Source organism: Canis lupus, chromosome 28, assembly GCF_011100685.1.
Source record: "Canis lupus familiaris isolate Mischka breed German Shepherd chromosome 28, alternate assembly UU_Cfam_GSD_1.0, whole genome shotgun sequence".
Lineage (NCBI taxonomy): Eukaryota > Metazoa > Chordata > Mammalia > Carnivora > Canidae > Canis > Canis lupus.
Genome location: NC_049249.1, coordinates 8,966,585 through 8,982,125, shown reverse-complemented (window position 1 = coordinate 8,982,125; position 15,541 = coordinate 8,966,585). Strand labels below are relative to the sequence as shown.

At 43.7% G+C, this 15,541-nt stretch overlaps 1 protein-coding gene across 3 annotated transcripts in view; it reads left to right on the top strand.

The window, feature by feature from the left end:
* PDLIM1 (PDZ and LIM domain 1) overlaps positions 1-15,541 on the top strand; it is a 47,033-nt gene that overhangs the window by 17,379 nt on the left and 14,113 nt on the right. For all 3 annotated transcript variants that reach the window (XM_038578241.1, XM_038578243.1, XM_038578242.1), the window contains exons 3-4: positions 1,737-1,821; positions 6,441-6,640. In XM_038578241.1, coding sequence (XP_038434169.1) covers positions 1,737-1,821; positions 6,441-6,640 — 285 coding nt within the window. The remainder of the gene's footprint in view (positions 1-1,736; positions 1,822-6,440; positions 6,641-15,541) is intronic.

The following is a 15,541-nucleotide window of genomic DNA, read 5'->3' as shown; positions in this document are numbered from 1 at the left end:
TTGGGAATCTCCTGAGGGTGCTGCCTATGCCACCCCACACCAAGCAGGGGTACCATGCCAACAGGTTATAGTCGCAGAGAAAGATGTCAGCAACAGCTTACACAAAATGCTGCCTGTGAGCTTCTGTGTGCTACAGAGAGGGAGAGTTGGATGTTCTCAGGGGGTTGCCATGTGAGGAGAGGGCCCTGGGAATTGTGACGGGGTGAGGTCTTGGGAGGGGTCCTACACGGGCATGATTTCAGGAGAGCTTCGGTTTAACCCTTACTGGCTCCCTCTTTCCTGTTGAATCAAGTCCATACTCTTCATTCTGATCTTCTGTTAACCTGCTGTTTGGTTGTGGGTTTTTAAAAAAAGACTTTATTTATTTATTTAAGAGAAAGCCTGAGCAGGAGGAAGGGCAGAGAGAGAAGCAGATTCTCTGCTAAGGGGGAACCCAATGTGAGGTTTGATCCTAGGCCCCTGGGATCATGACCTGATGTGAAGGCAGATGCTCATCCAACTGAGCCATCTAAGAGTGCTGTTAACCTGCTGCTTAATGGCATTAACCTTAACTTCTACTGTTTGTTTTTTTTTAAAAGATTTGTTTTTATTTATTTATGATAGACATAGAGAGAGAAAAAGAGGCAGAGACAGGCAGAGGGAAAAGCAGGCTCCATGCCGGGAACCCGATGCGGCACTCGATCCCGGGACCCCAGGATCGTGCCCTGGGCCAAAGGCAGGTGCGAAACTGCTGAGCCACCCAGGGATCCCTGCTTCTACTGTTCTTCATTGTGAACATTTGCTCAGGTTATCTATGAAATAGGTTTTATCGCTTTTTCTACCTTGTGCCACAGGACTGACAGACCAAATGTAGGGGAGGAGGTCAGGATATTTTGTATACTTCAGAGCCCTGGTCCCATAGAAGGTGCACCTTTTTTTTTTTTTTTTTTTTTTTTAAATAAGTAGGCTCTACACCCAACGTGGGACTTGAACTCGTGACCCTGAGATCAAGAGTCACGTGCTCTACCTACTGAGCCAGCCAGTTGCCTTGCACCATTTTTTTCCTGTCCCCTCAAAAGCACATTTGTCCCTCATTCTCATCTCCCTTTCTACCTCAGTCCAAGTGCTTTCCAAGACATTCATTCATTCATTCTTTTTTTTTTCATTTGCCAGTGAATTCAACAGGTATATCTTGTATCGGTCCAGCACCGTGCTTGGCACTCTGACCATACAGGATAAATGTTCTTTTTCTCAGAGAGGAAAGAACTACACTATTGAAAGCCGGGACCAGACTAAGGTTGTTGCTGTGTGATCAGTACAAAAAAACCCTTTCCGGCTCAAGATGGGAGGCATTGCTTTTATTTGGGCCAGCGTGGTGACCTGTTATTCACAAATAAGTTGGTTATGTGGTATGGCTCAAGAACCCTGGGAGAGGTAGAGGAGAAGCTCGTTTCGTCCTGATAGAGGTGGGACGGCACGAGGCTGCCCAGGAGCAAGGCGGAGGGTAGTAAGAGCAGGTGAGCTGGGAGAGGTCCGGGCCACAGGGAAAGTCCTTGGGGGCTGGTGCGGGCCGCCGGGCAGCCGTCAGACGAGATGTCATCAGGTTGGTGCTTTGGAAAGACCTGCTGGGGGCGCGTGGAGGGGGGGCGGCCGAGTGCTGGTTTGGAGGCGGGGGTCAGGCAAGAGGGCACATTTTCTTGACTTCAGGATATGTTATTTAACATGGATGAAACAACCACGTTGTCAATCTGTCACAGATCTGAACAAAAAATCTGGTCTCCCCTGGTGACAGAGGAAGGGAAACGTCATCCGTACAAGATGAATTTGGCCTCGGAACCCCAAGTAAGTACTCGATCGCCCGCCCAGCCTGCCGTCTCCCCTTTGACACGGCTTAGCGCGCTCCCATGTCTCCTGCCCTGAAGGCCTGGGCGAGGCTGAGGCCCCGAGAGCCCCCCGCTGACGCCGCAGGGACCTGGCTCCGGTTCCCTCCCTTCTTCCCGTAAGGAGCGGGAGGATGGCGCTGGAAAGCCCCAGGGCAGTGACGCCTGAGTGTAGGAAGTGATACAGGAAGTGGGCCGAAGCCTTCCTGCGCCGAACAGGGTGGCAGGACAGCAGTGAAATAAAGGAGCTGGCTCGGCTCCCGGTGGGCTTCAGCGACCTGCCCATCATACCAGGGAGAAGACCAGGGTAGGTCCTGAGGCCTGCCTCTCCTCCCTGGGCCCCACTCTCTGGTTGTCCTGAGCCTTCCAGTGGACTCTCTCCTCTTTGTAGAAGCGAGACCCTAAAATCACAAAATAAAGTGGCAGTTCAGACTGACAATGCGGTAGGCAGTCAGTGTACGGCTTGTCAGCCAGATAGAATTTCTGAGCAAAGTAGACTATCTGAAGATCCCGTAAACAAATCTCAGTAGTTAGATCAAAAGTGATTTTCTTTCTTTCTTCCTTAATTGTATCTTCTACATTATCTACAACGAATGGGTATTCTTTTGAAATAAGGGGGAAACAAACTTCAGAATGTTTAGAACATTTTTGCAAAATTCCTCATGTCTGACCTGTCTCCCTTTTACAAAGTGTGTCTTGGATACATGAATGAATTGTTAATGATAAGTCAATAAAGAGGAGAGCCTGGCTGACTCAGTCAGTGGAGCACTTGACTCTTGACCTCAGGGCTATGAGTTCAAGCCCCATGTTGGGTGTAGAGATTATTTAAAAACAGACAAACAAAAAGTTAAAGTTAAAGTTAATAAATTGATAAATTGGCTTTTAAAAACTACTCTTAGGGGCATGTGGGTGGCTCAGAGGTTGAGTGTCTGCCTTTGGCTCAGGTTGTGATCCCGGGGTCCTGGGATTGAGTCCTGCATCAGGCTCCTCTCTCTGTGTAATTACTCTATCTCATGAGTAAATACATAAAATCATAAAAAAACAAAAAACAGAAACTACTCTTAGGGTGGTTTGTGATTGTTGTTATACATTTAACCCCATTTGAAGATTTGAATTTTAACTTTTTTTTTCTAAATGTGGGATATGACTTTTTATGGTAAGTCAAGATAAAATAAAAAGATAACACATAGCTAGCTATCCTTTATACATGACGGAAACTTCTATGAAAATGAACTCATGGGCAGCCCGGGTGGCTCAGCGGTTTAGTGCCGCCTTCGGCCCAGGGCCTGATCCTGGAGACCCAGGATTGAGTCCCATGTCAGGCTCCCTGCATAGGGCCTGCTTCTCCCTCTGCCTGTCTCTCTGCCTTTCTTCTCTCTCTGTGTACCTCATGAATGAATAAATAAAATTTAAAAAAAAAATGAACTGATGAAAAAAAAGAAAACGAAATCATGGAGTGTATTGTGTGAATAAATTGAGTAGTTTTTTATAAGTCCAGTTTTCTCAAAGGTATCTGTTAAAATTTCTGAAATGTAGTTACACAACATTTTTTTCAGTAATACATAAAAGTCATACTCAGGAAATCCTAAGAGTTATATTAAGGACCATTTTGCATCTGGCATTTCAAAACTGGCATAAACATGTTTTTCCGTATAGCTCTGTAAGGAAAGCTGATAGAATGGCACTCAGCCTATAAACCAGTAGTTGTACAAACTAATTTTATTTTTTTATTATTTTTTGAAAGTTTATTTATTTTATAATAAGGTCTACACCCAACATGGGGCTCAAACTCACAACCCCGAGATCAAGAGTCACACACTTTTACAACTGAGCCAGCCAGGCACACCTCATGCAAACTGATTTTAAACATATCACCATTAATTCCAATTTCCCAAGGAGTTCTTTCTTAGCTACTTCACTGAATTTACTGTAAATGTTAAGTTTTAATGTGTTATGTTCTCATACATTTTATAATACATAAGGAATGATTTTGTTTTAATTTGGTCTACCTAAAATCTTATCTTCGCTTAAATAAGGTAATACTTAATGTTTCAGTTAATACTTTTTATATGTCTTATGCTTGGGTTTTCATCATAAACATATAATCTGGTCCCTGTATTCATATTTTGAAAGGTATTTCCCTTCTTTAAAAAAAAAGAATTTAAAAAATTCTTTACAAATACTTTAGCATCTAACTTGAGTATATTTTTCTTTTGATTCCAGTAATTCTTCATTCCTATGAAAAACTTCCCACTCTCCTTTTTCCAAAACCTTCCACTTCCAGTCATTCTAAAATAAAGGAATGAGTAAGAGCAGAGTTCATCTATAATTAAAAGATCTGTTAGTTCATGTAATGCCAACCACCACCCCAGCTTATCTGAGGTCAGAGTAGTTACACACCTAGTTTATATTTCCTCATTATTGAGTTTCCTTGGAGACTGATAAATACAAAGCCCAAACAATTACATCATCCTTCCCAAAGGCAGGCCCTGAATTAACCGCCTGACTTCTGGACAGACCAGTATTCACATGGGGTTAGAGATATTCCTTTTATGTACAAAACAGATACATTCTCAGAAGATTCTCTATAAAGTGAAAACTCAGAATTTCCAACTGGGATAATTTTCTGTTGACGTCCGTTCTAATTGAAAAGGTGTTTCTAGGGAGGGAGAAGGGACCCAACACTGGTTGAATGTCTGCTACGTGCCAGTCACTGTGCTTGGTATGCTAGTATGTCACACCAAGTCCTTATGGACAAGGTTTTATTTACTTCATTGTAAAGATGAGAAATGGGTTCAGAGGGATCCCTGGGTGGCGCAGCGGTTTGGCGCCTGCCTTTGGCCCAGGGCGCGATCCTGGAGACCCGGGATCGAATCCCACATCAGGCTCCCGGTGCATGGAGCCTGCTTCTCCCTCTGCCTGTGTCTCTGCCTCTCTCTCTCTCTCTCTGTGACTATCATAAATAAATTTAAAAAATTAAAAAAAAAAAAAAAAAAAAGAAATGGGTTCAGAGAGCTAGAACTTGCCCAAAGCCAAACAGGAAGTGATAGGAAAATTGAGTGGAGACAGAAAAATAGGAATCTTCCTTGGAATCTTCCTTGGTGCTCAGCATCCTGCTCTGAGGAACTGCTGCAGAGAGAGAGAATAGAACTGCGACTATGGCTGTGTCTGTGTGTCTATCCCACGCTGCCCTGACGTGCATGCACCAAAGTCCCGAAGCCACCACCAATCTACAAATCCACCGCTGATCTACAAATCCCCTGCTGTTAATGACTATTCCTCAGGGGTTGTCATTCCGTAAAATTCACTTAACCATGCTTTGGTTACTGCTGAAGTTACTCTCCTAACTAATTAGACCTCCCCCTTTATGAAGGATCTGTGTGTACTTTGCTTTTGTCCAAGGTGGACAAAGTGAACTCAGCCTTCATTTCTACATTAAAACCTCACTGTTTCCAACTGGTTAAAAAGGAAGCCTATCTGACTAGTGAAAAAGAGATTGCAATCAAAATATTTTCTTGTGGTCTTTTATTTTAAATCAGTACATTGTGAAGTAGGCCATTACTTTTCATCATAGTGTTTTTAAGAAGGTACAAAAGACTTGAAGTTTTGGCAAAAAAGAGAGAGGGAAAAAAAAAGGAAGAGCAACAGAAGACCAGAACTCTTTGGGGGCCAGTTGTTATGGGCCTCGGTGTTAAGAAAGAGAACAGGGTTCAGGAAAGTTCTGTATTGGGGAACACAGAAAACATGGTGCATGTTGAGTTTAATAGCTGCACCGTCCGTGTAGTCGGGTTGGTCCAGAATATTTGTGCGGAAAAAGCATCTTTCCAGTTGGATTGTCAGAAAAGCCATGATTTTTAAGAACAGGAATGTTAGTTTAAAAAGTGTGTGTGTAAGTGTTTGCAAAGAAGCTCTGGGCTGTTGTAGTGGCAGGAATTACCCAGGGCTCCTGGCAGCCCGGGGAGGGGTGGAGGGCACCGGCTCACGTTCTGGGAGGGGCCGGGTGCAAGGAGCTCCTGGACGTGCCCCTCTAACCGGTAGCTCCAGCCTCTAGCTCCAGCCTCTGCCTGCCCAGCCGAGCCGTGGCCTTCTCCTGCAAGCAACCACAGACCCTGAGCTCCTTCTACCCCTTCCTGCCAGAGCACCAAGCCACCTCTGTCATCTCAGCAGCTGCTTTGCCCGGTGGCCTCACAGGCTTCTTATCTTGCTTGTCTGACCCACTGGATCCTAGCTAATTTGTTTCCACATTTTATCGTTTCCTGCTCCACACTGACCCAAGCGACTGCCTGTTCTTCTCCTCCTTGTACCGTAATCCCTCTGGAATGTGCCCTGAAAGGGTGTATCAGCTCCAGCTTGAATCATGACAGCCCAAGGCACCTGGGGGTGTCGTGCCCACGGGTGCCCAGCTGCAGATCAGGCCTGACTGGGCCCCAGGGAAAAAGGAGAAGCCGGAGCTGGTGTGCGACCCAGGGCCACTGTAGCTCATCAGAACACCTTTCTTTCTTTCTGCATTCAGCCTGCACTGTCCCTCGAGGGGTGTGCACCAAGCGCCTCCTTGATTTCTCTTCTGATCTCTGCCGACAGGAGGTCCTGCACATAGGAAGCGCCCACAACCGGAGTGCCATGCCCTTTACCGCCTCGCCGGCCTCCAGCTCTGCCCCCAGGGTCATCACAAACCAGTACAACAACCCAGCTGGCCTCTATTCCTCTGAAAACATATCCAACTTCAACAACGCCTTGGAGTCAAAGACAGCAGCCAGTGGGCAGGAGACAAATGGCAGAGCGTAAGTAGGCCCCTGAAATCCCCCACAGACCAGTCCTGGAAAAAGCTGTTCGCAGCAGGACCAGGTTTGTCCAGACAGATAAAGGGAGGTTGAGCCTTCCAGAGAGGAAAAAAAAAAAGTCTCCTTTAGTGCTGTTGTCTCTGCATTCATTTTCCTTATTTCTTTTATTTTTATTTTTTTTCATTTTCCTTATTTCTATAAAGGGGCAAATACCACTGCCTTGTAGGTCTGCTGTGAACGTAAGAAGTAATGTGTGAAAACACCTAGTACTGTGCCTGGCACGAACTAATCAGTTATTCACTGAGACCTGTGTTGTTCTTTTCTGGATTTCTCTGGTCATTACCATCTTCTCAGTGATCGTATTCCTTCTTTGACAGCCCTACTGATTTCTTGAAAATTCGTTAGTATTTATAGTTTGGGGCTTCTGCTTGTGTTCACCATCTGATCTGAGCAAGGGACAAGTACTTCATGATGCAGTTTTTGTGAACGAGTGTTTGCTTTCTTCTCCAGAGTGGCCCAGTGGAAACAATAGAAGAGAAGTTTGTGAGGATATAAATGTGTGTCAGTCGGAATGGGTTCTGATCTGGGGCAGAGGTGGGGTGGGGGGAGCTGCAGGTGGACAGGGTAGAGAGGTTTAAGGAAGTATCTTCCTCAGGGCTCGGGAGGCCTGTCCCCTCCTGTCACCAGCCATGTGGCCATAGTTGCCTCCGACTCTTTATCCGAAGTATCCTCTGGCTTCCCAGCAGAGAGGGCCCAGTGTCTGCTCCATCCCAGTCTCCACTCCATCCCAGTCTCTTTGGTTGGTTGTTTTTTGTTTGTTTGTTTGTTTTTATATTTTATTTATTCATGAGAGACACAGAGAGAGAGGCAAAGACATAGGTAGAGGTAGAAGCAGGCTCCCCGTGGGGAGCCGGATGCGGGACTCGGTCCTAGGTCCCCGGGATCACGCCCTGAGCCAAAGGGAGACGCTCAACCACTGAACCACCCAGGTGTCCTGGTTGGTTTGTTTTTTAAGTAGGCTCCACACCAAGCATGGAGCCCAGTGCGGGGCTTGAACCCACAACCCTGAGATCCAGACTTGAGCTGAGATGAAGAGTCAGGTACTTAACTGACTGAGCCACCCAGGCGCCCCTTCCCAGACTCTTTGAAAATGAACCCAGGAATACTGGGGATACCACAGCCCATAGCAAAGGATCTGGGCTTGAGGATGGAGAATAAATAGGAGGTGGGACCAGTTCTCTGTGAGTGAAAAGATGATGGACTAGGTCATGAGTTGCCCCCTCAGGTGCCCAAAGGTGAGAGGGAAGATAAGGACCTGAGGGCAGAGCTCAGAGTGCAGACAAGGGGGCACAGAGTGGCCTATAAGCAGCTGAACGTGCAACACGCCCAGAGTGGCTCCCGCAGCTCTGTTCAGTTAGTTTCTGCTGATTTAATTTCACTGAAACGGAAGCTAGAAAACCTTTTTTTTTTTTTTTTAATCTAAGACCTCCTAATTTTTAAATGTAGGTGACAGATTTGTTGGAAAATACCATGTGGTCCAAACCTTGTCTGATCTCTGTTCAAGGTTACTGACATTGTAGTAAGCGAGGCAGAATGGCTTACCTTGCTTTTGGGTGCTTCTTCCCCCAAATTCTGATTTCCGCAGGGCCTTAGTGGCTTAAGATGATGATACCCTTCGAGGTGACGTAGTACTTGAGAGAGAGCATCATGCTGCCCCCCACCCTGGGCTTTCCATGAACATGACCTGAAGGGAAGCTTTCTCTTAGGCAGCTCCGTTGGGGAGTCAAATGGCCAAAACTCCAAGGGCTATGATCCCTGTTCTTTGCTGCTTTGGGGCCAGGGGAAGCTGAGAACATGACCCTCTTTTACTGTCCCGCAGTGGAATGTTCCATGATCTGGGTTTAATAACCCAGGAAATGACACATCCTTAATTGAAAGAGCTGCTATGCATTGGGAGAAATATGAAGCTGGGGCGTACTTTAGTCTGGCTTTGGTGGCTATTCCTTTCTTAATGTCTTCTTTCTTCTCTCATGCTCCCCACCTGCTCCCCCCTTCCAATCTGAAACAATTAAGTCTGAAACTGTCTGAGCACTTGCAAGCCTTTCCTGTAGACCCTGTCCCCTCCTGTCATGGACTTTCTGGCTACAGCAGGCTCTGAGTCTTCTTGGTATCACGGCTTTCTTTCCAGATTTTCTCAGCACAGGGGGCCGAGCTTCTGCCTCATTCCAGACTCTGAGGATAAATCTAGAAACAGAATACCAGCAGCCCATGGCAGAGACAGAACCTGAAAGGGCCATGCTGCCCGTCGTGGGGCTCTGCTTACCAGCCCACTTTAGAGAGGCCACTGGTGTGTTCTCAGCAGAGAGAGACTCCTGCGCAGCCAGCAGCCCCTGGGTAGCTTGCTTGCTCAGTCAGCAGAAGTCCCAAGCGCTCACTCAACTCCCACTGTTTAGTCTGTAAAATTCACTGAGGTTCCAGAATTGGCTCACTTCATACTTTGCATCTGAGGTCATCACCGATTCCCTGGGGCTCACTCTGAGTTTCTTTGTCCCATACACTTCAAAGCAGCCTAGGGTGTGTGTGGCTCCCTGTCTCATTGGGCGTCCCCATGTGACAATACAGACAGCATTGCTGTTTCCAAATTAATTAAACTGGGATGGCAGGCAAGAGGGCACCATCTGTCGCCTGTCCTCCCAGCGCGCGGGCACGCTCGCGCGTGCGCGCGCACACACACACACACACACAGCTGAGTGGGAGGGCCTTGGGGGCAGTTCAGCTTAACAATCATCTATTGAGTACCTACTGTGTACCACGTGGCTGGAGGAAATATTGCTCTGGTCAGCCGAAAGCTTTTACCTGCCCTCTGACCTCTTTGAACTAACTGACTTTAAGGGCTCTAGTCATTTTCTGATAATTCAGGGCCTGGATTTCCTTGTAGATGTGATGCTGCTTTATACTATCCTAAAGGGACAGGCTTCGTAGACAGAGGGCAGGTGAATTCCGGGTAGGCCTCAGACCTGGAGCAGACCATGTAACTTCTCTGAGACTCAGCCTCCCCATCTCTGACATACACCTAATACTTTCTACCTCATCAGCAGGTCATTTAAGGAATGCAGTGAGGTGTGCAAAAAAAGCACCCAGCACAGCCCCTGGCCTCTGGCAGGTGCTCAGTGAATGCCGGTTATTACTGATTTCACTGCCTGTGAGGACTCCATACCCATCACTTCTGAGTACTGGGGGCTCTGGAAGGCTAGAAGCACGTAGATTAATGTTCTGGGGAAGATTTTGCTATGACTTATGGTAGACTGCCTTCTTTTCAGCATCGTAGCTTAAGTCCAGCTAACCAGCACAGTCTATCGCCTTCCTGATGGAGTGGTGGCCTCGCGTGGAAAGAGTGGGCTCCCTTCACCAACACAGTAGTCCAAGGATACCAGCTCTTCCGGCTTGTGTTCTCAGGCTGAACCCTCCCCCCTCCCCCATATACTCAGGAGGCATACTGCTAAGCAGGTGCAGTGGGAATAAAGGGATGCATTGTTCTCCATTCAAATGATACCAGAGAGATTATATTAACCCTGACTCATTCAGAGCTGGATCAGAAGAAAATCTCCATCATGATGGTGACTGTTTACCCCCTAGCTAAACTTGCTCACGGCCCCCAGAGAACTGGCTCTGGAGTCTGGGTGTTCCTCCCTCCTCTCCTGGTGCCCATAATCACTCCTCTGGTTTCTTATTACAGGTCCCTCATCTAGGCCTTTGAAGACTGAAATTTAGGGAGACTTCTAGCTAGGCTCCTTTCCCAAAAAGGATTAGCTAGGGTTTCTCAGTGCTGTGTGTTTTGGTGAACAATGGGGTAACCGTGTTGAGGCACCTCCAACATGAAGAGGTTTTCTGAGTCAGCCTGCATCCTTCATCCCCGCTGACCTAACAATCAAGGACCAAAATCTCTCCATTATTTCCAGTTAGCACTTAATGTCCCTCGTGTGGGGAAAAGATTTCTTAAGCTTAATTAAACTTTAAAAAGATTTTTATTTATTTATTTGACAGAGAGCAAGAGAGCATAAGCAGGGGGAGAAGCAGAAGGAGAAGCAGGCTCTTCACTGAGCAGGGAGCTCTCACATGGGGCTCCATCCCAGGACCCCCGGGATCATGACCTGAGCCGAAGGCAGACACTTAACTGACTGAGCCACCCAGACGCCCTAAACTTTTTATTTTAAAGTAATTGTAGATTTACGTGCAGCTGTAGGAAATAATAGAGGTCCCCCATGCCCTTTGCTCATGGTACCACCTTGAAAATTATAGCACAATATCAAAAGCAGAATACTGAGGTCAGTAAGGCCAAGACAGAGATTTCCTTCACCACAGGGGCCCTCATGTTGTCCTTTTATAGCCACACCCAACTCTCCCCATCCTCGCACCCACCTTAACCCCTGGCAGCCACTAATTTGCTCCTCATTTCTATAATTTTGTTATTTCAAGAATGTCCTATTAATGGAATCATATAAGAGTTGACCTTTTGGAATTGGCTTTTTTTTTACTCAGCATAATCCACTGGAAATTTGTTTGATTTATTCAGATTGTTTCATGTACCAATAGTTCCCTCTTTTTCCTGTTCTAAGGATATTTTTCATTGTGGTAAAAAATACTTAACATAAAATATGTGATCTTAACCATTTTTATTTATTTTTATTTTCTTAAAGATTTTATTTATTAGAGAGAGAGAGAGCTAGAGAGAAAGAGAGAACACAAATGGGGAGGGGGGGAGAGAGAGAAGCAGACTCCTGCTGAACAGGGAGCCCAATTCGGGATTCCATCCCAGGACCCTGGGATCATGACCTGAGCCGAAGGCAGACATTTAACCCCCTGAGCCACCCAGGTGCCCCATCTTAACCATTTTTAAGTGTACAGGACTGGTAACTATATGCACATCATTATGCAACAGATCTCTAGAACTTTTTCATCTTGCAAAACAGAAATTTTGTATCCACTGAACAGCTCCCCTTTGCCCTTCCCCTCTTTTTTTTTTTTTCTTAAGGGAGGGGGCAGAGGGAGAGGGAGAGAGAATCTTAAGGAGGCTCCTTACCCAGGGAGGAGCACAGTGTGGGCTCCATCTCACAACCCTGAGATCATGACCTGAGCTGAAATCAAGAGTCTGATGCTAACTGAGGCACCTAGGCACCCCTTCCACTCTGCTAGTAAGAGTGACCACTTTAGGTACCTCATATAGGTAGAATCATATGGTATTTGGTGTGTTGTGAAGGGTTTATTTCTCTTGGCATAATGTCATCGAGGTTCATCCACATTGCAGCATGTGACAAGATATTTTTTTTAAGGCTCAGCAATATTCCATCCTCTGTATGTACCACATTTTCTTTATCCTTTCATCTGTCAGTGGACAGGTAGGCTGCTTCCACACCTCAGGTATTGTGACTAATACTGCGTTGAACATGAGTGTGCAAATATCTTTTTGAGATCCTGACTTAAATTATTCTGTGTAGATACCAAAAATGGGATTGCTGGATCACATAGTAACTTTATTTTTTATTTTTTGAAGAACCTTCATAGTGTTTTCTATATATAGGGCAGCCCCCATGGCGCAGAGGTTTAGCGCCACCTGCAGCCTGGGGTGTGATCCTGGAGTCCCACGTCGGGCTCCCTGCATGGAACCTGCTTCTCTGTGTGTGTGTGTGTGTCTCTACGAATAAATAGATAAAATCTTAAAAAAAAAAAAACCCAACATAGTGTTTTCTATAGCACTGTGCTATTTTACATTCCTACCAACAGTACACTGGGTTCCAATTTCTTCATCCTCACCAACATTTGTGGTTTATTGGTATTTTGTTTTGGTTTGGGGATTATTTATTTATTTGTCACAGGTGTTCTATATCCTTTCATATGGTTGCTGGCCAAGTTGTGTCTTTTTGGAAAAATGTCTGTCCAAGTCCTTTGTCCATTTTTAAAATCAGGTTATTTGGATTTGGTTGTTTTTTTGTTTTTTTGTTTTTTTTTTTTTGTCCTGAAGTTGTAGGAATTCTTTATATACTCTGAATATTAACCCCTTATCAAATATATGTTTGTAAATATTTTTTCCTATTCCATAGATTGCCTCTTTACCCTGTTGTTTCTTTTGCTATGTAGAAGCTTTTTAGTTTGATATACTCCCATTTGTCTAATTTTGATTTTATTGCCTGTGCCTTTGGTATCATGTTCAAGAAATCATTACCAAGACTGATGTCACAAAGCTTTACCTCTGTTTTTTTCTAGCATTTTTATGGTTTCAGGTCTTATAGTAAGTCTTTAATCCATATTTTAATTGATTTTTGTATCTGATGAGATAAATGTCCATTTTCATTATTTTATATACAGATACCCAGTTTTCTCAACACCATTTTGTGAAGAGACTATCCTTTCTGCATTGTGTATTTTTGGCATCCTTTTCAAAGGTCATTTGACTATATTTACCAGGTTTTTTTCTGGGCTCTGTATTTTCTTCCATGGTCTATATGCCTGTCTTTATGCAGGTACCACACCATTTTGGTTACTATAGCTTTGTAATATGTCTTGACATTAGAAAATATGATATCCCTAGTTTTGCTTTGCTTTCTCAAGATTGTTTTGGCTATTTGGGGTCCTTTAGAGATGTCATATGAATTTTAGGATGCTTTTTTCTATTTCTGCAAAAAGCACCATTGAGTTTTTGATAGGGATAGCATTGACTCTGGAGATGCTTTCAGTAATATATATATTTTAACATTATTATTTCTTCCAGTCTATAAACATGGATGTCTTTCCATTTATTTGTGTCTCTTTAATTTATTTCATTAGTGTTTTTTAGTTTTCATTGTACAGATTTTTCATCTCCTTGGTTAAGTTTATTCTCACAGATTTTACTCATTTGATGCTATTGTAAATGGGATTGTTAAAAAAAAAAGTAAATGGGATTGTTTTCATAATTTTCTTTGTGGATTGTTCATTGTCAATATATAGAAACACAATTGATTTTCATGTGTTGATATCAGAATTGATTCTGCAGCTTTGCTGAATCCCTTTATTCTAACAATTGTTTTGTTTGTGGATCTTTAGGATTTTCCACATATAAGATCATGCCATCTGTAAACAGAGATAAATTTACTTCTTCTTTTCCAATTTCGATGATTTTTATTCCGTTTCTTGCCTAATTGCATAGGCTAGGATTTCAATACTATGTTGAACAGAAGTAATGAGAGTGATCCTTGTCTTTTTCCTGAGCCTAGAGGGAAAGCTTTCAGATTTTCACTGTTAAGTATGATGTTAGCTGTGGTCTTGTCATGCATGACCTTTATTATGTTGAAATAATTTCCTTCTATTCCTGATTTGCTTAGGGTTTTTATCATGAGAGTGTGTTGAATTTTGTGGGATGTGTTTTCTTGATTAACTGAGATGATCTTGTGGTTTTTATCTTCCATTCTGCTAATGAAGTGTATTACATTAATTGATTTTTTTTTATCTTGAGTCATCTTTGCATTCTAGGAATAAATCCTACTTAGTCATGGTGTATAATCATTTTAATGTGATGTTGGATTCCATTTGCTGAGGATTTTTGCATCAATACTATTAGAGATACTGGTCTGTAGTTTTATATTCCTGTGGTATCTTTGCCTGGTTTTGTTATCAGGGTAATGTTAGCCTCTTAGAATGAGTTTGAAAGTATTCCCTCCTCTTCTGTTATTTTGAAGACTTTGAGAAGGATTGGTGTCAATTCCTTTTTAAAGATTTTTTGACGGGGGAGAGAGAGGGAGCATGAATGAGCATGGGGAAGGGAGAGGCAGAGGGAGAGGGAGGAGGAAGAGAGAGAATCCCAAGCAGATTCCCCACTGAATGGGGAGCCTGACACAGGGCTCAATCCCACAACCCTAAGATCATGACCTGAGCTGAAATGAAGAGTCAGACACCCAACTGACTGAGCCACCCAGGTGCCCTGGTGTCAGTTCTTCTTTAATTGTTTGGTAGAATTCTCCAATAAAGCCATCTGGTCCTGGTGTTGTTGTTGTTGTTGTTGTTGTTGTTGTTGTTGGGAGACTTTTGATTACTGAGTCAATCTTGTTAATTATTATAGGTCTGTTCAGATTTTTTTCTTTCATAATTTGATTTTGGCAGGTTGTGTGTTTCTAGGGATTGATCTGTTTCTTCTAGATTATCCGATTTGTGTATATTGTTCATAATAATCTCTTTTGACTCTTTTTATTTCTGTCATCTCCACTATAATGTCTCTTCTTTCATTTCTGTTTTTTGTTATTTGGGTCTTCCCTCTTTTTCTTAGTCTAGCTAAGAGTTAATCAATTTTGTTGATCTTGAAAAAAAACTCTTAGTTTTGTTGATGGTTTCCTATTATTTTTCTCTTCACTATTTTATTTCTGCTCTGATCTTTTTTTTTTTTTTAAGATTTTATTTATTTATTCATGAGAGACAGAGAGCGGCAGAGACAGAGGCAGAGGGAGAAGCAGGCCTCATGCAGGGAGCCTGAAGTGGGACTCAATCCCGGGACTCCAGGATCATGCCCTGGGCCAAAGGCAGGCGCTAAACTCCTGAGCCACCCAGGGATCCCCATTCTGCTCTGATCTTTATTACTTTCTTCCTTCTGCTAACTTTCGATGTAGTTCTTCTTTTTCTTTTCCCTTGAGGTATAAAATTTGCTTATTTGAGATCTCTCTTCTTTTTTAATTAGGTATTTATTGCTATAAAGTCCCCTCTTTGCTTTTGCCACATCCCGTAAGTCTTAGTATGTTGTTTTTTTCATTTTTATTGGTGTCAAAATATTTTGTAATTTCCCTTGTGATTCCTTCTTTGTCCCATTGTTTGTTCAGGAGTGCATTGTTTAATTTCTAATTTTTGTGAATTTTCCAGTTTTCTTTCTGCTGTTGATTT